This window comes from Podarcis vaucheri (genome assembly GCF_965113315.1).
Source record: "Podarcis vaucheri genome assembly, chromosome: 4".
NCBI classification, from domain to species: domain Eukaryota; kingdom Metazoa; phylum Chordata; class Lepidosauria; order Squamata; family Lacertidae; genus Podarcis; species Podarcis vaucheri.
The window spans coordinates 33,442,916-33,466,015 of record NC_138762.1 but is presented as its reverse complement, the minus strand read 5'-3'; the positions used below and the strand labels follow the sequence as shown (position 1 = coordinate 33,466,015).

Here is a 23,100-nt window from a genome sequence, read left to right as displayed (position 1 = left end):
GCAAACTAGGATTATAGACAACAATCCTGTTGTTGTTTAGTTCTGCTTTCCAAAAGATACAGCTATTGTTCACTTTCAGGGATTTTCTGCTTGAAATCCAAGGCTTAAACCCCAAAATCAAGGGGCTATGAACTGATGCGGATTGAAACGGAATAAATAGAAAAATTCTAAGCCTTGACCAACTGTAATCACAATGCCAGAACATAAATGATGTTCTCATCACAGCCATAGGTGAAAGATAAAGTGCCAAAGATGCTAATATTTTGTGGTACACTGCCTTTGGTATGTACAGTATGCATATTTCTATTGCTGTTGGCTTTTTTTTAATGTCTTGTAGAAGAAGAAAGTAATTGAATGGGAGTGTTTGTATATGTTCAGCATGCAGGAAAAAATGTGATATAAAAGTATAAGCACCCACTTTCAATAACTCATACAACCAGTGCCAGCAAGACAGGGGGTGTTTTGCTGAGACTTGCAGTGTAAGGATGGAAATTTTTCGCTTGTTATTTTTATATTTGCCATCAGACGCTGCCACGCTCCATCAAGCTTAGAGGCTTAAACGCCAAATGTTGGAAAGGAGAAAAGAAATCCATCCAGCGTTTCAATGTGTTTGACGGCTGCATAAGCATAAATGCTGGATACAATTGTGTTGCAAAACTGTTTGTCTACCTATCTCTAGGTCTGAGAGGAGAGCGGAGGCAACAAACTCATTACCATTGGAAACAGGATGACATATTTTGAGGGGGGATATATGGATTTAGACCTTGGTGATCTTGTTAGAAGCAGATATTCCTAGGAGATCCAGATTCAAATGCTCACTCAGGTATGATGCCCTTGGCTTTGGCAAATTTGCTAATTAATCCCATCGCCTAATTTATGCTGCCAAAAATACCTAATAAGAGTTGTGGTAGGTTGAAATGACACAAGGAATAATATTGTATTTTACTGCTTGAAATGTGCTATATGCAGGGGTCAGCAAACTTTTTCAGCAGGGGGCCAGTCCACTGTCCCTCAGACCTTGGGGGGGGGAGGGGTTGGACTATATATATTTTTTGGGGTGGGGGAATGAATGAATTCCTATGCCCCACAAATAACCCAGAGATGCATTTTAAATAAAAGCACACATTCCACTCATGTAAAAACACACTGATTCCCGGACCGTCCGCGGGCCGGATTTAGAAGGCGATTGGGCCGGATCCAGCCCCCAGGCCTTAGTTTGCCTACCCATGTGCTATAGCAATGATGAATCATACTAAAATAACCACACAGTCTCAGGGAAGTCTCATCTTAAAGTTATATCACTACTGCAACCAGATATTTGTGTAATGAAACAGAATTGGTGATTTCTTCTCATTCTTTACTGGTTGTAAACCCTACAAAAGGTATAAGATACATTTCACTACTAGCACCAGGAATTTATTTATTTTTACTTTATTTACTACACTGATATGCCACCTTTCCTCCAAGGAGCTGAAGCCAGCATACATAGTCCTTCCCTGTCTCTATTTTATCCTTATAACCTTGTACAGTCAAGATTAGGCTGAGAGACAGTTAATGGTCCAAGGTCATCCAGCAAGCTTTGTCACCCAGTGGAGATTTGAACTTGGGTCTGGTGGTTCCAGTCCAACCACTCTAACAAATACCAAACTGGGGTGGTGGTGAATACACTGATTGGGATAAATGAGCAACTACTCAAGTAAATTTTAAAATTCTGCAACAAAGCCAACCATGTTAGCAACAAAGACTAACAACGCTTGTGAAGATCAGGTGAAAGCTAGGAGCTTACCCTTTGCCCTGTTTCCCTGCCATGGGCTATAGCACCTTGGCTCCATGCACCAGATCAGCCTTTTGTCTGATTTATGCTTGTCCTCACCTGCTCACCATGTGTTTAGGAGGCCCCTGACCACTCCATCCCACCATGACTGGACAGCTTTAGATGTGATGAGACCTTCAGGGCCCAAAGGTAGCCCCTAGCCCTGGTCAGCTGTGAGAGTTTGGTTGGATAACCATCCCTTTATCACTAAGGTGCATCAGGGATGCTCACCACAAGAGTATCTGTTTAACTCTCTCACTGAAGCGGACAGCTGTGCCAAGTTCATTAGTTTGCTGAATCAGGCAAATTGCTGCAGTTTCTCCCAAGAAACACTGTAGGCAGAGGGAAAGGCACTCCCAGTTGTCAATTGTGAAATATAACCCCCAAAACTCCTACTGTGACTCTATATAGGCAACAGGCTAATCCCAATTAGGCACATTCTAGGGGTGGGAGTGAATGAGGCTACCCACAATCAATCTCCCGTTGGCTGCTGTGTCTCACCAAGTGTGGCCACAGATGTACAAGTACAGACTCATTTAGACATTACATAGAGTTCCTGGAGTTTGGCACTTGTGATTGTACCATAAACACCCTTACTTATTGGGTATAGAGCCAGTACTATTAGTTTACAAATAAGGTTCTATTTCCAGGGATATTAAGGCTTCCCATGCATCTCCTTAAGAGATTTGCTAATTCTTATTACAGTTGGTTATTTATAATCTCTCCACAGAACTTTAAAATACTGATGGCATACCTCTGGTGTTTTTTTTAAAATAAATCCTGTCAAGAATGGTTGTGTACAGGAGACCCATGTCAGTTTACATTTGTCACAATGCCCTGAGTCTCCTGGATAATGCTAACATTTTTTTGTTTAAGATACCAAGGAAACTCAGAGCAATTTGATTATTTATGTGCACAATATCATGACCACCGGCTAGTGGTAAGTGGTGGAGGATTGTGGACAAAGAGAGAATGTGACAACCACATCAGAGCATAGCAAAGGAAGCATGCAGGAAGGACAGTAGCTGATTGCACTTCTGAGGACATTTTTCTTGACCGCTCCTTGGGAAGCCAAGGTAGCTCTGCCCAGTTTGGAGATGATTATTCACTTCCTTTTTATCTCTTGAGATTCATTTCCTCCCATACTCCTGCATGGAGATAGATGGACCTGATCTCTCTACTCCTCTCTGGTATGGATTCAGCAGGATTTTATTTCTGTTTTTGAAAAAGACATGAATGGTAACTTTGTGAGCAGGTGTAGAATAGAAACTAAGAACTGAGAACCAAAAAGTCACGTGACATCAAATGCGGCTTTGCATTAAAATGTAAATGGCATCAGTGTGCTCGCTCTCTCTCTCTCTCTCTCTCTCTCTCTCTCTCTCTCTCTCTCGTGTGTGTGTGTGTGTAAATAATGGGATCAGAGCAGGCATGGAGGGGGTGTTTAACCCTTTACCTGCCTGCTGTGGTCCTAAGGAAAATAAATCCCTCTTCTGATGGTGCTATTTACTTTAGGAAGAAGGGCTATAACTCATTGGTAGAGTGGTAGAGCATCTGCCTTGCATACAGGTGGTCCCATAGTCTGTCCTTGGCATCTTCAGGTAACTGGGAAAGACACCTAGTCTGAAATTGTGGAGAACTACAGGCAGTCAGTGTAGTCAATAGCGAGCTCTTGTCTGACTCAGTATAAGGCAGTTTCCAGTGCCCTGATTTAACTAACAAAATGAAATTCAGCAAACAAATGTAAATGTCTGCATTCAGGCAATTATTCAGGTGGTGGTGGTGGTGGTTGTTGTTGTTGCTGTTATTATTATTATTATTATTATTATTATTATTATTATTATTTCTATATCACTCTTCATCCAAGGTTCAAAGGGTGGAAAAGGATGAAAGGTTGAAGAAACTATGCATGTTTAGAATAAAGGAAAGGCATAATAGTGCTCTTCAAATGCATGAAGGGCAATACAGTTATGTATGTATGTATGTATGTATGTATGTTTAAAGCATGTTGTACCCCTTTCTTCAGTGTAAAGGGATCCCAGAGTGCCTTAAATGCGATCAATAAAAACAAGGCAGTCCCTGCCCGCAGGCTTACCATCTGAAAAAAACACAATACGCAACGGAAAAGGGACAGGGAGAGAAGAGGGGACAGTTCTTAAGCAGTTGTTCTTATAAGATGGCATAGTTCAGAGGTAGGGGGTGCCTGATAGCACTGGTCTTTTGGCAAAGTTGATTGAATGAACTCTGCTTCCCTATCTTTCCCACTGAAACAGTCTGGGGGAATGACTTACCAGGGGGTCTCCTTTTTCCTTTTGATCTCAGTGCTTTTAAGGAAGACCATGGAAGGATCAGAACTGGATATCTACTTTTTCTGTTTGGCGGCAGCAGCAGCATCCAGGTTCAAGAGTGATTTGGGAACCATGGCTAGCTGGGAGATGGTTCCTGAATCAAGCACTTGTTCACTGCTGCTCCTGAGCTCAGGACTAGAAGGGTAATTTTCAGCTGAACACTTGGAGAACCCTCTTAATGTCAAGAGCAGTTTGACCATGGAACCAATGACCTGGAGAGTTGGGGCCTTTTTTTGGCTCAAGGTCTTGAAGCCTTAGCTTTGGATTTCCTGCAAAGAGGAGGGGGGTGAACTCCCTACATAGTTTACAAGACCCCCTCCATAACTTTATGATTACACAGTCCTTTGATTCTATCCTTTACATGAGAGCTAAAATGGACTCTCACTTTTTCTTTTCTAAAAACACACAGATAGTGATAATAAATAATCGAATGACAGCAGGAACTGAGGCTTTAAGCAAATTACTACCAGAATCACAAAATGTGCTAAGCCTCTGTAAGAAATCAATGGGATTTATTTCTAGATAATATGTTTCGAATCAGGGGGCCAGAGCCGCACAGTATTCTTCAGGGCTTTTATTATGGTATATCTTCAACCACATTTACAAGTGCGGCTTTCTCATTTGCTATTTCCCCTAGTGCAATGACTTCTAAGATGACTCCAATAGCTGTTTCTGTAATAACTATGCTATTCTATTCCATCTGTATATTGTATTTTCTGTTCCTTGTTAGAGGACCATGGACTGGAAAAGGAACCAACTGATCACCCACACCAACCTGAGACATAGTCCTATGCCTAAAGCATTCCTGTCAAATCCCTCTATGGCACGGATAGGGAATCTGTGGCCCTTCAAACACTGTTGGATTACAACTCCCACTGCCCCCATTGGCCATGGTGGCTGAAGCTGATGGGAGTTAGAGGTTAAGAACATCTGATGAAGCACAGGTTTACTACTGCAGGCCTGTGACCTTCATCTGATATCTTCATTATTTGGTGACTTTCCACACTATTGAAACATGTTCTTTTAATGCATGGAGGGGAAGGGCAGAATTATAGCAGCTGGCTTGTCCTTGATCTCCAAATGGTTGCCATAGGCCTCTGGATGGCCACCATGAGAACTGAATGCTGACCTAAATTGGTTTGATCCACCAGGTCTTTTCTTCTGTTCTTCTATCCCATGAATAGTGTGCATGGAGCTGTATGCATGCATCATTATAGACAAACATGCTGTCATTATAGAAATGTATGTGTAGTCAGGAACCATTCATGATCAGGAGCCCCAATCTCTCTCTCTCTCTCTCTCTCTCTCTCTCTCTCTCTCTCACACACACACACACACACACACAAAGTATGTTCACAGAGCTCTGTTCACACCTTCTGCTAAATATACGGAGGTCAGAGGCAGGTTGAGCATGCACAATCCTATCTCCCTCCCACTTTACATTTGGTGAATGTGTTTTGAAGATGCGTGAAAGGAGCAAGTGATGATTTTAATGTGTGACTGGACCCTCTGAGCTATAGCTTTTACTTCATCCAAAACAAATGCCTTTCAATGCCAACTGTTCACACATTAAGCTGGCAGCCATCAAGTGTACCTCAAAACATCAAGGATAGAGAAGCCAAGTGAAGTGCATATATGTGTGAATCAGTCCCATTTTTTTGAAAACCTCATGGAATGAGACTATATATTCACCTTGAATAGCTTACTCCATAGATCAATTGTTCTTAAATTGTTTCATCTACAGGCATACCTCAGAAATATTGTGGGTTCATTTCTAGACCACCGCAATAGAGCAAATATTGCAATAAAATGAGTCACACAACTTTTGTTTTGGTTTCCTAGTGCATATAAAAATTATGCTCACACAATACTGTATTTTATTATATTATACCAGGCCTCCCTGCCTGCAGGGGTGGGAGAAGAAAAACCTGGCTCCAATCCTAGCTAACTCCACTTATGTGGCCAGAAGTGGGGCAGCAGTGGTGAGGTCCTTCCTTTCCCTGGAAGTGGCCTACCTGCCTGCCGCTGCAACTACCCTTGTAAGGAGCAATATCTGTGAAGTGAAATAAAGTGAAGCACAATAAAATGAGGTGTTTTCTAATACTTCTTGCTTCTTGCCCTACCCTCAGAGGATTCAGTGAACAATCATCTTTCAAGTTTCTACCTTATTAAATATCAGAAGGGTATCAGCAAACACTAGATTCCTTTATTTCCTGGTGTGGAATTAATCCACACTTACTTCAAGCACAGAGGGATATAGAGGACAATGTTTTTGAAAGGGGCATTCTAGTCAGCTATGATTTATATAGCTTTCTGCTGCTACTTGCAAGTGAGTCTGATTCTCTAGAGTTTTCATAGAATCATAGAATCATAGAATCATAGAGTTGGAAGAGACCACAAGGGCCATCGAGTCCAACCCCCTGCCAAGCAGGAAACACCATCAGAGCACTCCTGACATATGGTTGTCAAGCCTCTGCTTAAAGACCTCCAAAGTAGGAGACTCCACCACACTCCTTGGCAGCAAATTCCACTGTCGAACAGCTCTTACTGTCAGGAAGTTCTTCCGAATGTTTAGGTGGAATCTTCTTTCTTGTAGTTTGGCTCCATTGCTCCGTGTCCGCTTCTCTGGAGCAGCAGAAAACAACCTTTCTCCCTCCTCTATGTGACATCCTTTTATATATTTGAACATGGCTATCATATCACCCCTTAACCTCCGCTTCTCCAAGCTAAACATGCCCAGCTCCCTTAGCCGTTCCTCATAAGGCATCGTTTCCAGGCCTTTGAGCATTTTGGTTGCCCTCCTCTGGACACGTTCCAGTTTGTCAGTGTCCTTCTTGAATTGTGGTGCCCAGAACTGGACACAGTACTCCAGGTGTGGTCTGACCAGAGCAGAATACAGTGGCACTATTACTTCCCTTGATCTAGATGCTATACTCCTATTGATGCAGCCCAGAATTGCATTGGCTTTTTTAGCTGCCGCGTCACACTGTTGGCTCATGTCAAGTTTGTGGTCAACCAAGACTCCTAGATCCTTTTCACATGTACTGCTCTCAAGCCAGGTGTCACCCATCTTGTATTTGTGCCTCTCATTTTTTTTGCCCAAGTGCAATACTTTACATTTCTCCCTGTTAAAATTCATCTTGTTTGTTTTTGCCCAGTTCTCTAATCTGTCAAGGTCGTTTTGAAGTGTGATCCTGTCCTCTGGGGTGTTAGCCACCCCTCCCAGTTTGGTGTCATCTGCAAATTTGATCAGGATGCCCTTGAGTCCATCATCCAAGTCGTTGATAAAGATGTTGAATAAGACCGGGCCCAAGACAGAACCCTGTGGCACCCCACTAGTCACTCTTCTCCAGGATGAAGAGGAACCATTGATGAGCACCCTTTGGGTTCGGTCAGTCAGGCAGTTACAAATCCACTGAGTGGTAGCATAGTCAAGACCGCATTTTACCAGCTTCTTTACAAGAATATCATGGGGCACCTTGTCAAATGCTTTGCTGAAATCAAGGTAGGCTACATCCACTGCGTTCCCTTCATCTACCAGGCTTGTAATTCTGTCAAAAAACGAGATCAGGTTAGTCTGACATGACTTATTTTTCAGAAATCCATGCTGACTATTGGTGATCACAGCATTCCTTTCTAGGTGCTCACAGACTGTTTGCTTAATGATCTGCTCCAGAATCCTCCCTGCTATTGATGTCAGACTGACTGGGCGGTAATTATTTGGGTCCTCTCTTTTCCCCTTTTTGAAAATAGGGACAACATTTGCCCTCCTCCAGTCTGCCGGGACTTCGCCTGTTCTCCAGGAATTCTCAAAGATGACTGCCAGTGGTTCTGAGATCACATCTGCCAGTTCTTTTAATACTCTTGGATGCAGTTCATCTGGCCCTGGAGACTTGAATACATCTAATCTAGCCAAATATTTTTGTACTATCTCCTTAGTTATTCTGGGCTGTGTTTCCTTTGCTGAATCATTTGCTTCAAATTCTTCAGGTCGGGCATTGTCTTCTTTATCGGAGAAGACTGAGGCAAAGAAGGCATTGAGGAGTTCAGCCCTTTCTGTGTCCCCTGTTTGCATTTCACCATCTTCTCCTCTGAGTGACCCCACTGTTTCTTTGTTCTTCCTTTTGCTACGAACATACCCATAAAAGCCTTTTTTGTTGCTTTTAACCTCTCTAGCAAGCCTGAGTTCATTCTGTGCTTTAGCTTTTCTGACTTTGTGTCTACACGTGCTGGCTATTTGTTTGAATTCCTCTTTGGTGGTTTCCCCCCTTTTCCATTTTTTGTACACATCCTTTTTTAATCTTAATTCAGTTAAAAGTTCTTTAGATAGCCACCCTGGTTTCTTTAGGCACCTTCCATGTTTTCGTCTCATTGGTATTGCCTGACGTTGTGCTTTTACTATCTCCGTCTTAACAAACTCCCAGCCATCATGAACTCCCTTTCCTTTTAGTATTGCTGTCCATGGGATCTCACCCAGCACTTCCCTAAGTTTTATGAAGTCGGCTTTCTTAAAGTCAAGAAATTGAGTCCTAGTATGCTTGGCTGCTACTGTCCGCTGTATAGTAAACTTCAGAAGAGCATGATCACTCGCGCCTAATGATCCTTCCACATCTACCCCACTAACCAGGTCATCAACATTGGTTAGGACCAGGTCTAAAATGGCTGTTCCTCTTGTTGCTTCTCCCACTTTCTGGACAATGAAGTTGTCTGCAAGGCCAGTGAGGAATCTGTTTGACCTTATGCTCTTGGCTGAGTTTGACGTCCAACAAATATCCGGGTAATTGAAGTCCCCCATTACTACTATCTCCCTTCCTTTTGCATGCTTGGCCATCTGTTCCAGGAAGGCATCATCTATGTCCTCCGTTTGGCTTGGGGATCTATAGTAAACTCCCACAATGAGGTCTCTGTTATTCTTCTCTCCCTTAATTTTGACCCAAATGCTCTCACTTTGGCTTTGAGGTTCTAAATCTTGGATCTCTTCACAGGTATACACACCCCTGACATATAACGCCACTCCTCCTCCTTTCTTGTCTGGTCTGTTTCTCTGAAATAGATTGTATCCCTCCATTATTACATTCCAATCGTGGGACTTATCCCACCAGGTTTCAGTGATGCCTGTCCTTTTCTCTGTCCTTTGCTTAAGCTCGGACCATCTCATTGTGTCCATTTACAGTACAATGGCCAAGAGTCAGGGAAAACTGAGTCTCAACACATTATTTAAATGTGGGGTATGCTGCCACCACTCCTCTGTTTGTTTCTGAGGTGATAGTCAAACAATCAAGGCACAAGTGATCCTTAACAATAACACTTTACAAAGGAAAACAGAATTAAGGGGAAATATGTGCTAAAAAATTCAGATTTTTTTCTCTCGTAATAAATTAATTATCATATAACACTCAAATAGTAAATCTTTAATAAGTAGAAACCCCGACACTACATTTCAATATGAGCTCAATGTGTTTAAACACAAAGTCTTCATCAGTGGCCTAATAAAAGCACCAGAAACCCCTAAACATGGTGAATCAATAGGCTTTGACTCATGGATATAAAACTTTAGAAGAGGAAGGCAAAACAATTACTTCCACTCTCCATTGCAAACAGCTATCTCAGTACAAGCTTTCTAGCCTACAATATAACCCACAACCTCCATATATATTTATCTTCTTTACTCGAAGGCTCCGATGAGTATATGTGAAACCCTGGTATATTTATTTTTTACACATTTGTCTTACACACGCCCTGCTTATTTTTCAGGTGGAACACTAAGCAATGTAGATATGACACCTAATCCAGAATATTTTGTACTTCAGAAGATATTCCAGAGTATAAAATACATGTAAACAGTGAAGGCTATGAATGCAGCACACATGTATAAATTCACATACAAGTACACAAACCCAAACCTTACCAGGCCACACAACTTGTGTCATCAGAAATTTTATTAAGTGTTTGACCATAACCAAATAAATTAATATTTACAATTTCCTTTACATAAAGGAAATAAACTCATTCTATAACTGAAAAAAACCAGATAAAAAGAAATACACTAAACTATAATCTAAGAAAAAGTGAATAAATCTCTAAATAAAACCTGGCTATCTTTCCAGCACATGAACCATAAATGTCACTGCGATTTAGAGAAAGAATGAAGAATGGAAAAATAAGGAAAAGGGGGGAAAAGAATAATAGCATCACAGATCGAACTCTGAAACATTCTGAACCAAAGAATACCTTTACTGATAGGTCACATTTATAACAACAGAAACTGATTACAAACTACTTCTCTTGTGTATTTTGCTGTGAAAACATGCAATTTATTCACATGCATTCAATTCATAAATTGTGCTGCTCAAGTGCAGTTTGTTCTCAGGAATGGGTGCTTGCATACAAAAAGTGATGTATGTAGTCCACACCCTAATTAGTTTCTCTTTCACACACAAATACAGCTTGGTTATCCCTCATGAGGGCTGCTTGGCATACAAATTTGTGCTTAGCTTAGTTTTCACTGTAGCTTTGCAATCCACCCTTATAAAATTAAACTCTCCTACATGAAATGTTTCCAATCAGGAAAAAGAACAGAACAAACCAACCAGCAAACAAAACCCCCAGCTGTGTCAGCAATCTCCAGCCGTAGAAATTGCAAATGTGGTATATGTGTAAATAAATGGTCACCCTCCAAAAATGGTTGCACTGGGCCATTTGCTGGTTCAGCCTGCTCACTCGGCACTCCCCTGTTTATCCGATCTAATGCAATAAAATGCGTAATTAATTTCTAAATGCTTCTGTTGAGCAGTGCAATTTGTCAAGTCGAGTTGTAATAGAATTAAGCTTTTTATCAGCGATTAGCAAAAGAAGGTAAAAAAATTAATTACAGAATTGTATGCCTCCCTGCTTCAAAGCCAGGTTTGGGATTAAATGTTTGATAAAGGTTCCTTGGCACATTATAAAACATTTAGCAAAATCCGCTCTCCCCCCCACACAACCCCAGTAATTTCTCAAAACTATCTTTGTACACATGCACAATGGGTGTAGCATAAGTAATTGAACATTTGTACAAGTTGGTTCAAATTGGACCCAGCCTTCTTCCACATAACTGGAACATAGCAGTTTCCCTGTATTTAAAATGTATGGACTATCTTCCTAGTAGAGTATGTATATTTCAGCCATTTTGAAAATAGCTGTGCCACCAGTTGTATATTGCTTTTCTGTGAGGAAAGATCCACACCTAAAATGGAAGATAAATGTAAGCTAACATGCTAGTTAGATGCTGAAAATGCAACTCCTAGTCTGCGTAAGATGAAACAGCTTTCATGCGAAAGAGAAATAACTTCAGATGTCACACTTAAGGGTCATACTGGTTCACTGGAAAATTACCAAAACTTTGGACAAAATAGATAGTATATTTGTGCTTATGAAATGGGGCAAGAAGGAAAAAAACAAGCGAAGACAAAGGCATTGGTGTCAGAGACAAGACTGAACATCAACAGACTGGAAAAACTTACACCTAGAGGGGAAATTAGCAATGATTATATACTGCTTACTGAAACTAAGCATCTACAGGTGTTTACAAAAGACTTCACAAAAATGGACTGGTAGGTGTCACTAAGCTCACAAAATTAGTTTGGGTTATTTAGCTAAACACCTTATTCCATAATAGGGAAGGCTGTGGAAGAAATTCAGTTTTGTTCACATTTTAATCTAACTCACTACTTCCAAAAACAATGTGTGCAGCTATCCTTGGAAATTTGCACTTTCCTGAATATTGCAATGCAATTCTACACATCCACACCAAATACATATATTGCAAGAAAATGTGCATTGAAATCCATATACTGTATTGGGGAAAATGACATACAAAAATGCATATTGCTTGCAAAAATATGTATATACACAAAACTGCATGTAAAAACATGTATGTTAGAAGAAAAACACACTAAAGTGCTGATAAAATTTTGTTAGTGCTTTTAAAAATAATCACAAACTGATGCAGATATGTGGTGAACTGAATTTAAGGTTAGACAAATGAGAAACTGGCAGATTTGTCCATCCCTGTTATTAGGTGAATTCCATTTTCCAACCTGGTTCCCAGATTTGTTTGAGGACATCAGACCCAGGCAACATGTCCACTTAGTCCATTCCCCCCCAGTTCTGCTACACTACCACTGAATGCTCTTGCTCAATACCTAACACCCTCACTAACCAGAGAAGAAATGGCAATCCCAACAGTCTGCTCCATCACTCCACAGTGTTACCATAACATCGTTGGCGAGCCTCCATTTGGATTCATGTGTGTGTTGGCCAAACCAATGAGACGCAATGTGGGTAAATTCCTCTCTTTTCCTCTGACCATTGCCTTACCCATTTGATGAGTGTGACACTGTAACATGAGCCTATACTTCACAGATACCAGCCATGACAGTTTTGCGATCTCCTCTCTTAGTTATAGTTTTGAACTTCAAAGAGAATGGAAGTTAGTATGACTGAGAACTGTGAGCTGCTCACTCTCACACATCATGCTGCTTATGCATGGCGACCACTCACCTAAATGAAAAAAGTGGCTCAAAGTAATTTGTGGACTTGCTCCACGAATTTCCAGAATATTGATTGTACCCCCGCATCTGTTGTTAATGACTATCCTACAAGCGGGGAAAGAAAGGATGAAAGTACAGCACTCCTTAATCAAAGACTGCTTATCCTATTAGCAAGATGAAACTACATAGGTTATCATACATTTATTAGCAGGATACCTGGAGGAAGTTGCTCTAGATCATTGTTCTTTATGGGAGGAAGAAACACTAATGAGAATTGCTCATGGGAATCGATTGCTTAATAGAAGCTCTCTCCTGAAGCTTCATCTCCACTCTACTGCACTGCCATGCTAAGGAGGATAGCAGAACAGATCTAGCAGGGCAATCAGTGGTTTATTTAGTTCTGAAGATTACACTAGCAATATTAACTGCAGCAGCCTAATACTAGGTAAGACCTAGTATTTTAGCGCTAACAACAGTAAGAATAATATTTAATAAATACACTTCCAATAGGTACCAACATCTTTTAAAGTCTAATTATTTGTTCATGACCCAGCAACAGCAAAGCACAGCTTGTTGCATTTAAACACATACTTTAAGCCTTTCTCAGTGAAATCAGTGGGATGCATAAAGGAGTTTGGTCCTTGGATTTTGTCCATTTGAAACACAATCCTGTGCATGCTACTCTGAAGAAGAAATTAGCATGAAGGTATTCGTGCTGATGTAGTAATAACAGTAATAATAATAACAGCAGCAGCAGCAGCAAAATGTTATGTTCAGATCAGCCCATCCCAGAATACCGCTTACCTTAGCAGTGGGCAGCTTTGCAGGACAGAGCTAGCTCACAGCCACAACAGCCGGGGAATTGCAACCACAGGAAGATGCTCCTGGGTCTCCCTCTGGTAAGATAGTTTTGAATTCAGCCTGCCTGCCAGATTGGGCCAATGACTCACTCTGGGCTCACTCTGGAGGATGGGCCTGACTGGGTCCACAGAGGACTCTACCCAAGTCCACCCCCATGGGATAAAAACAGGCCCTGCCTCACACCTGGCACCGCAGTACCTTTTGGATGATGATGATATCTATACCACACACATCTGGCTGGGTTTCCCCAGCCACTCTGGGGGCTTCCAACAAATAGAACAACATAATAAAATGTCAAACATTAAAAACTTCCTGATACAGCCTTCATGTTGTTGTGCTTGTTCTTACCTGCTCCAGGGGTAGCTTGGATAATTTGCCCTGTAGCCTAGCCAAATTATAATTATTTTATTATTTATATGCCTCTCATTTGACTGGGTCGCCCCAGCCACTCAGGGTGGCTTCCAACAAAATATTAAAACACAAAAAGCCTCATAATCACTTCTGCTTTCCTCCTAAGGCTCAGCAATCTGACTGTTCCCATCCCTTTCATACAACTGTTGCCCCTTGGTGTGGCTTCTTCTTACCCTTCAGCTAATGCTATCTGCAGTGATAGCTCCATCTCTGCAGGTTTTCTGATTGTGGACACGTTCCTGTCATCCCTGTTTTCTTCAGCACAGATCAACAACATGTCTGAGCTAAAGCAATACCAAATTTAATGCCCAAAGGTGTGTTTCCGCTGCCCAAGTCTACTGGCCCATTCTGAAGAAGGCAATGGCATTGAAGAACTCCAATCACTAAAACATCCAGATGGAAACCAAATCAAATCCTAAAAACTGTATCAGCAATTGCTTAACTGTAACCATTGTACAGTTGTGCACCCAAAGCACATTGCTGCAAGATGTTCAGACTATTCAGGCATTCTGCTCATGAGTAAAATCTACATGCAAAGAGGAAGAACTTTCCTAACATTCCAAAACTTGTGAGCATGTTCAGTCCTCATTGGGAAATTCTGTGCATTTGGTTTCCCCCAGGGATGCTGCTATCTCTCTGTTGTTTCACAGTGATCCTAATTTTGGCTCTAGTTTTTGTCAGCACTTGCCATGCAAGTTCAGATACAAAGTTGGACCTGCTTGTAACTCTGAATATACAAATGATCACATATTTTGCCTAAGCATAACTAATATGTACAGGTATTAAAATATAGTCAACAAAATTGCATCATTTTTCTCATGGAGTTTTTTCCATCACACTTTTGTCTAATGCTCAGGCTAAATGCTTCTCTAAGATGCTATGTCTTCTCCTTTGAACCACCCTGGAAAATCTCTCTTTCCTTGCTGATTACATCCTTCAAACACATCTAGGTAGTTATAATTCATGTCCCGTCTTAAGTTACCATTTAGCCAACCTAGACATATTTAGTTCCTTTAATCTTCTTCCCTAATAAGTCAATCCCTTGAGCCCTTTAATCATCCTTGTTGCTGTTCTCTGAATTCCCTCCAATTCATCTACATCTGTCCACTGTGAAGGTACCCAGAAGGAAAAACAGTATTATAACTCTAGTTTTGCTAAAGCTGCCTAGTGATATATGCTTCTCCTCTGACATGAGCTTTTGCTGAGTCTCCACCTGACAACCTTGCTACTGGAATCCACTGGTGAACCTGTGTGATTCTCACATTACAACAGTTTTATCATACAGCAAACGTGCTATGCTCAGGGGAATTGCTCTTCAGGTGGGCAGTTGTAAAGAAACTCTCGGGCACTTGCAACTAAATGCTGGGACAGCATCCAGTCAGTAAATCTGATAATGCTCCCTCAGAAATTTGGGGTGGAGGTGGCCTGGGAAAGGGCATTCTCTGTGACAGCCCCCAAGTTGTAAAACTTCCTCCCCACAGAGGTGCACCTTCACATTTCAGTTTGCAGCAAATGCTAAAGACACACCTCTATGCCCTGGCCTTTGCCACCTGAGATGCATATTTTTAAGGCTCACCCTATTTATGTGACTATTATTTGTTTAAAAGTGTTTCTAATGTTAAGTTTTAAATTGTTGTTGCCTGCCATTTGGGCAAAGGATGGGTAATAAATCAATGGCATGGAGAAGGAAGGTTGTGTCTAAATATCCCCAGTCAGTCACTACAGTGACCAGTGACCAGTTGTGCCTCCCACATAGTTGTGTATATTTCACCATGAATTTATATGTAGTTAACAGTCATCTGACTTACACATGTGCATGACCTAGCTTTCTTTTCTGCCTCCTTTTCTGTTCAGGTTGAAATACCTGTGCAAAGTGTACAATGGAAAAGTTACAGTGGTACCTCAGGTTACAGACGCTTCAGGTTACAGATGCTTCAGGTTACAGACTCCGCTAACCCAGAAATAGTACCTTGGGTTAAGAACTTTGCTTCAGGATGAGAACAGAAATTGTGTGCCAGCAGCAGGAGGCCCCATTAGCTAAAGTGGTACCTCAGGTTAAGTACAGTTTCAGGTTAAGAATGGACCTCCAGAATGAATTAAGTTCTTAACCCAAGGTACCACTGTACTTTATAAAAGCGAATGAGGGCAGTATTACCAGGTCACTTTAGGCTTCTTCAGAAAATGTGAAACCTCTGTAATAGGATAGCTCAGTTGGTGGACCATGTGGCTCTTAATCTCAGGGTCATGGGCTGAAGCCCCACAAAGGGAAAAACAAAAACAAATCCTGCATTGCAGGGGGGTTGGACTAGATGACCCTCAGGGTCCCTTCTGACTCTATGATAGGTGTCACACAAAGCAAGGACAAGGAGTGTTTGGAAGGCCCTTCTGGTTTTATTTGTGTTTCCCATAATAGAAAACTAGCTTTTGTGTTTTCTGTAATTATGAAATCTCCTTCACAATTTCTATATTGTGGCTGTGTCCCTGAAGAATCAGTGAAACGCTCTCTTGAGTTCTGATTCACAAAGGATCATTTGGGACAAGTTATAGCATATGCTCTTGAAAGTCTGAAAGCAAAGTAATCACAGGTTTATCCCCCCCCAGCCCCCAAATGCTAATCTCTGAGTGAACTGCAAGCTGTTGTAGTGCGTAAGAACAGAAGGAACTGTATAAACAACTTGGGCCATGGTGGTGATATGTATTTTTGGGTTGAAGATGAAACAAATTTTGTAAGACATATACACATCATTAAGCAAAAGTAAGCACAGAGGAGCAGAAATTAAGAGTCGCATGTTTGTAGGAATGGAGTTACAACTGTAGTCTGGGCAATGCCATTTCATGAACCTCTGAATTACCAAACGACCAGAAGACTGATAAGCACATGCTGCCAATTACCTTTATGATGCTTTCACATGCAATTACCCAATGATTATCATCCCTTGAAACTCTTGGCATTCAGAGTTCAATTAAGAGACTTTTTACCTCAATCTGGATTTTGACAATTTTCACCCAAGAATTAATTTTGATGTAAATATATGCCACCAGCATTCAAATGTCATCGCATTCGAAACTTGCGCAGGTTTTTATTTCAGTCCTAATGCTCTTTCTTTGCTGACAGAACATCATCCCGGGACCAGTGCACTGAAAGCCCAGGTAACCTTTTATTGCTACACCTTTGTAGTTGGTCATGTATGTCAATGCAGAGTTCAACATTTCATGGATCATGCATAACATTTACTGAGCCTGTTTGCATAGTAAGTAGATTCTCCAGCAAGGGAGCTGACAGTGTATTTCTGTCATTAGGATTTATTAAATTGGTTATACAGGGGAGCAGTTCCACCATGAAATGGATATTCATATATGCAGTGTATGCAGCCTTTTTGAAACTACTATTATTTCTAATTGAAATGAGAATATAATATAATATTGATGGGATAAACTGATTAATTTTTTGACCACTCCTATTATTTTAAGAGTTCTAGGTTGTGAGAAGCAGTCACCTGGGTTGCCTGCTTTCAGATCTTGGTGTGCTCTTTAGCTATATATATGCTTTTGCAGTACTGCTTGTACCAGTCACTAAAACTGGGAATACAGTGAGGAAAGGTAACAGGATAGCAGAGTAGTTTTCCTCCCTGCTGTAGTTTCATGAATATGGAGCCACCCAGAGTTGTATGGTGGTTAGAGCGTTGGATTAAGACTAGGGAGACCCAGATTAAAATCCCTTCTGAGACTTTGAGGTGGGTCAGTCACTGTCTGTTGTCTAACCTCCCTGGCAGGATGCATGTGAAGATGAAATGGTGGTGGTGAAGACCCATTCCACCTTGTGCCTCGTGGAGGAAGGGGTTGATGGGAATCGTAATCACGATACTCTGGAGACCACCAGGTTGAGGACTTGAGGGTAAAACTCTTTCTTTGGTAGTATTAAAGGGTTTGGAGTTTTGTTGAGTGCTTCCAGGCTTGAGGTAGAGTAGAATCACCAGTATCTCTTTCTCTTCTCTTTTCACATCCTTCGTTTCTTGAATCTACTGGCTAATCTGATCTGTTTCCATGATTTTGTGTTGAATAAAACTTTGACCACTGACACCCCTAACCGAAACAAGTACAGGCTGTCAGTACCTAACATAAAACTGTTTACACTTGTCATGGGCACACCTGCTTAGAAAAACAAGGATGGTGGTGGGAAATGTGTTGTAGACTCAACTTAATTTTGAGGTCAGAATAATTAGCACAGCTCAGTGCATCATGGAATTCATCCATTAATTATTCTCTCTATTTCTCTATCCATTATGAAACTTACAAAGGTAGGAAAGCTTAGAAAATCTGATGTTGACATGAAAGAATGAAATGGGCCAGATTTGTTTGAGGCACACATTTAATGATTTATAGAAATCCTTGGCAAATGGACAATTTCCCCCTGGGCTTTAAGGTGCTTTCTGAAAGGAGTCTCCCAGGGCTGCCATCTGTGTCTTCATATCCAAAACAGAGCATTTGCCCACAGCATTTTAAGGCTCCTCTTGGCTTGATTTCCTGATCAGTAATTGGGGAGCTATTAAATGGAAACAGTTTTGAACAGATTTAAGGGAAGTGGTGGTTGCCGAGTTCATTAGGAAATTGCATTTGATTTTATATCCTAACAAACTTGCATCTGCCTCTTCCACCATATTGTAACTCTTCAAATCCACACATGTGCCAAGGATGTGCAGGGCTGACAGAATCACCATCTGTTTCCCAGTCTCAATGATCTGCACACTGTAGAGCCATAACACAATAATTTGATAGCAGGTTTACACTGTGTGACCACCACTGCCTTGCTTGGAATGCTTTCACCTTTTCACCTTTTGTGGGTGGCCTCCCTAGGTGCTGCAACAGGCCAAGAAATGTTGCACAGGGAGTAGTTTTTAATGTGGAAAATTTTTCAAATATGCAAGTCCTGGTCTGCATTTTGAAGCACAATAGTCCACCATGCTTTTAGTTTATTTATATTTATTTTTGCAATAGCTTTTCACCTAGTTGAATTGATAAACTGGTTTTGATTAGGGTATAAATATAGGAAAAAATAACAGGGAGCTTGCAACTGAAAATGTAGGGGTAGAGGAAATTGGCTGTAATTCTCTCTTTTGTTTAATGTATTGCATTATACCTGGTTTTATCTCTTTTCATTGTAACCAACTTTGGAATTGCGTTTAGAATGAAAATCAGGCAAGAAATGCTTTAAATAAATGAAACTGTCCATGGAACATAATATTTACTGAACATCTGGCTAGGTTATTGGCCTGTGCTCTACTTTGCCAGCTTATTCTTCTTTTAGGGATCAAGTTGCAGGACAAATGCAGGTTGCACCTCTGGAACACAGAAACATAGGAAGCTACCTTATTCTGAGTGAGATCATTGGTCCATCTATAGCTCAGTATTGCCTACCTTGACTGGCAACAACTCTTCAAGGTTTCAGACAGAATTTCTCTCCCTGCTGTAGCTGGAGATGCCAGGGATTGAATCTGGAATCTTATGTATGCAAAGCAAATGCTCCACTACTAAGCCATGACCCTTAGAATCATAGAATTGCAGAGTTGGGAGGGACTCTGAGGATCATTTAGTCCAACTGCCCGCAATACAAGAATATGCAGCTGTCTCATACGGGGATCGAACCAGTGACCATAGTGTTTTCAGCACCACAATCTAACCAACTGAGCTATCCAGAAGAGCAATCCATGGTTTCATCTAGTGAAAGTAATGCATGCCTTTGGTGGGAAAGTACCTTCCTTTCTCTAAGACATCTTCTGCACTCATTGACTGCTCTTGAGTTCTGAAGGGTCCTTGGATAAGACACTCTCCAGAGGCCCCCTCCTCCTTGCTTCCATTGTCACCAGGTGCTGCCATTGCTTCTCCTCCTCACTGCTGTTGCCTGCTCACTTCCTGGTGAGTGCATGAGTGAGCAAGCAGGAAGCAACTACTGCTGCTTCTCCTTCTTGTCAACATTCTCCACCTTCCCTGGGCCAGAGAGAAAGGATGGCTGAATAAGCAAGTGGCAAATGAGCAGGGAACAGCAGTGGGGAGAATCAAGGGCCAGGAGACTCTTGACAGTCGACCCCCTGCAGAGGACTCAAGGCCAGCCCAAGATGCTTTGATGCTTGACATAAGAGACAAAATGTCCTCCCCAATTCCACATACAGAAAACTTTACTTCACTTTCACTAATGGCAGGGCAAGCTTTAAAAGGTCTGGTTCTTAGAAGGTGTCCCGCAATGCTGTCTCTGTCTATACTCCTGTCAGTACATCTCCAGCCTCTTGTGCTTTCTCACCATCCCAGTATTCTTATCGTAAGCTTGGTACCTCCAACAATACACCTCTACCCTGAATTTGGCAGTCCAGGCTTCCAACACTAAACCCCGGGACCATGAAGTACAGCAGCCACTATTATTCCGGTCAATGGTGCCACCCGCAACTGTGTCCAAATCTCTCTCTCCTTACCTGTATCTCTTTCTCTGTCATTAACATCACCACATTTTGAGGAGATGCCTTGAAGCCTATTTATCAGCACACCTCTTTCCTTCAGCCTTTTCCTCACTTCTATCCTATTCCAGTCAGCTGTCAATCTAGGCAAAGTTCAACCTCACCCGCGGCCCACCAGGATTTAAGAATGTGTATGCATTCCATTTCAGAGGAGGCTTCTGTTGCCCTTTGAGAATTTGCAAAGGGGAGGGAGTAAATCTGAAATACATGCTGGTGGGGGGGAAAGTGCCTAACAAAAATGCTCTCCTCCCTTCCCTTAGAGAGTTTAAATTTTGCTTGCTGGTTCTCTCCAGGGTCACAATTACTTAGAATGTTAAAACAACTTCTACCATCCCTCCCGGAACAACTCCCACCCCTCCTCTCAGCAACAAGAGGAAAATTGTAGAGAAACACTACTTAATTATCACACCACGTAACTAATTAAAAGCAGAACACTAGTGTGTGGTATGCTAATGGGGCATTAGAGATCCAGCATACTCTGGTAAGGAGACACAGGCCCCCTCTTCTCCCCTTCACCTCACTGCAGGGGCTTCAAGCTGACAGGCAACCATGATGAGATGGGAATTTATTATGCTGCATTTCCTCTCAGAACTTTTACAAGAGGCCATGGAGGTCAAGCAACTTCATTGACGCAGGGGGAGAAGAAAACACCTGGGCAGGAACCAAGAGGACGGATGCGTTACTGGAGAATGTTACGAGCAGCAGCTATTTCCTAGTGCTCTATAAAGGAAGGTTAGTTCTTTTCTTCCTTAAATATCTGATGGGAAATATATAACTCTCTGGATAAAGGTCAGCTATTCATTTCTAGATTGAGAATTGCTAGGTCTCAGAACCGCCTGCTCACCATGCCCTCCGACTTGGACTCCCCCCCCCACCTTTCTAATTCCAGATGTGTATAGAGTTGTCATTGAAACAACAGAAGGGGAGCAGAATGAAGGTCAAATATTGTAGTTTAGAACAAATCCTGCTTCAAATATTCTTACATTCATTCATGCAGATCATTGCAGTGCTTTGATGCACCAGCTGTAGTCATCCTGATCAGGAAATGTTCATTGTTGCCATATGCATCTACTGAGCTTTCCCACAGTGTTTTAACTGTTTTTCATAAAACCATTTCAATGGCTGAGATACGTCTAAAACTGTCTGCAACCAACTCTTTCCCAAATCCTGCAATATGGCCTTCTGTGGTATTACCAAATATCAGTGCATGAGAATGGCTTAGTGGTTGCAAATGTTTAACATCTTAAGGCAGAGCAGTATGTGTGAGCGGGATCAAACTGTCTATGCCATTTAAGACTACAAAAATCCATGATCTTCTCCAACCATGATTGATAGAATGCCTACTTCGTGTACACAAGGTTCAAGCTTCCATCTCCAGAAACTCCGGGGAGGGCTGGGAAATGCTCCATCCAGAGTTGTGTCAGACGGTACCAAGCTACATGGAACAATGATCTAAGACAGCTTCCTGTCTTTCTTTGTGAGACATTTTGGATCTAGATTACATCAAACAATTGAGAAAGCTATGAAGTGTGGTAGTACATATGAGAGTGGTTGAATCAGGAATGGTTCTCTGTAGTTCATTAATTGGACTTAGGAAGATAAAATTGGTATCAGAACTTCTAATGTAAATTTGCCACATGACTAGATACGACCAGATAGCAACATTAACAACAATACTCTCATGTGTACCTGGCACTTTAAAAACACTGTGCACACATTTAAAAGCATTTCTGCATTGCTAATTTATATTCCTGGCCTAGGCACTGAGGGTTGTATCCCAAGCTACTCTTTCTCTTAGGCAGTAGATATCCACCTGCATCATGGAATGTCCCCATCCTCTCTTCTTCTCTACAGCCTTCCATACATCCTCAAATTTGTTCAAGAGGGTTGGGAGGACACTGGATGAGATTTTGGGGGGTGATGAGAGAGAGTGCAGTGCTGCTGCACAAGTGCAATTCCGTGTGTTCAGCATTGGGTAGAACCCTGAAGCCTTGGTGAGCCTGTAATGTGGCATAAATATGTTTGTTGGTGTGTTCCAGGTGGCAATGGATGAATCTATTTCTAGCTTCTGTCAGTTTCATATGTGTTCAATCCCATTTCTGCATAAACTTTTTTTCTTTTTTAAAAGTATGTCCAAAAATTGTATTTTAAATACAATTCAATTGCAATGTACACGTTTCTAAATGTACTTTACCCTAAAATATGTATTCTTTTATGCATTTTAGTACATTTTTAAGCCAATAACTATATTGCAAGATTTAAGGGAAGTGCAAAATCTGAGTGATAATTTTATTCCAATTCGTGTAAGTTGGTTGGGAGGTGTGAATTAGGTCGATTTGCTAAAAAATGCAGATCAAACAATATTCTCCTCCATCCTTAGTTCCACTTATAATCTTTTGTACATATTTCTAGATTATTATGCACTGTTTGGTGACTGAAACAAAATACAGTGACTTACTATCTCTCTTGCTTTCTCCTATTTATGTTATACCTGCATTACTTCTAATACCACACATGGTATAGTAGAAGTGTGCACACTTTAGGTGTACCATCCACACAATTTAGTCAGAACAAAATATGTATGTGTGCATATTTGTGCACACACAAACACACCTATTCGTCTATCAAGCTCC

The 23,100-nt window shown here is 41.4% G+C and overlaps 1 protein-coding gene across 1 annotated transcript in view; it reads right to left on the bottom strand.

Annotated features, from left to right (window-relative positions):
- Positions 1–19,835, bottom strand: part of LSAMP (limbic system associated membrane protein) — a gene marked incomplete at its 5' end in the record, with an annotated part of 349,538 nt that extends 329,703 nt beyond the window's left edge. Inside the window, one exon of the mRNA XM_082221195.1 lies at positions 19,714–19,835. Within this exon, the coding sequence (XP_082077321.1) occupies positions 19,714–19,835 (122 nt within the window). The remainder of the gene's footprint in view (positions 1–19,713) is intronic.
- Positions 19,836–23,100: the final 3,265 nt, after the last annotated feature.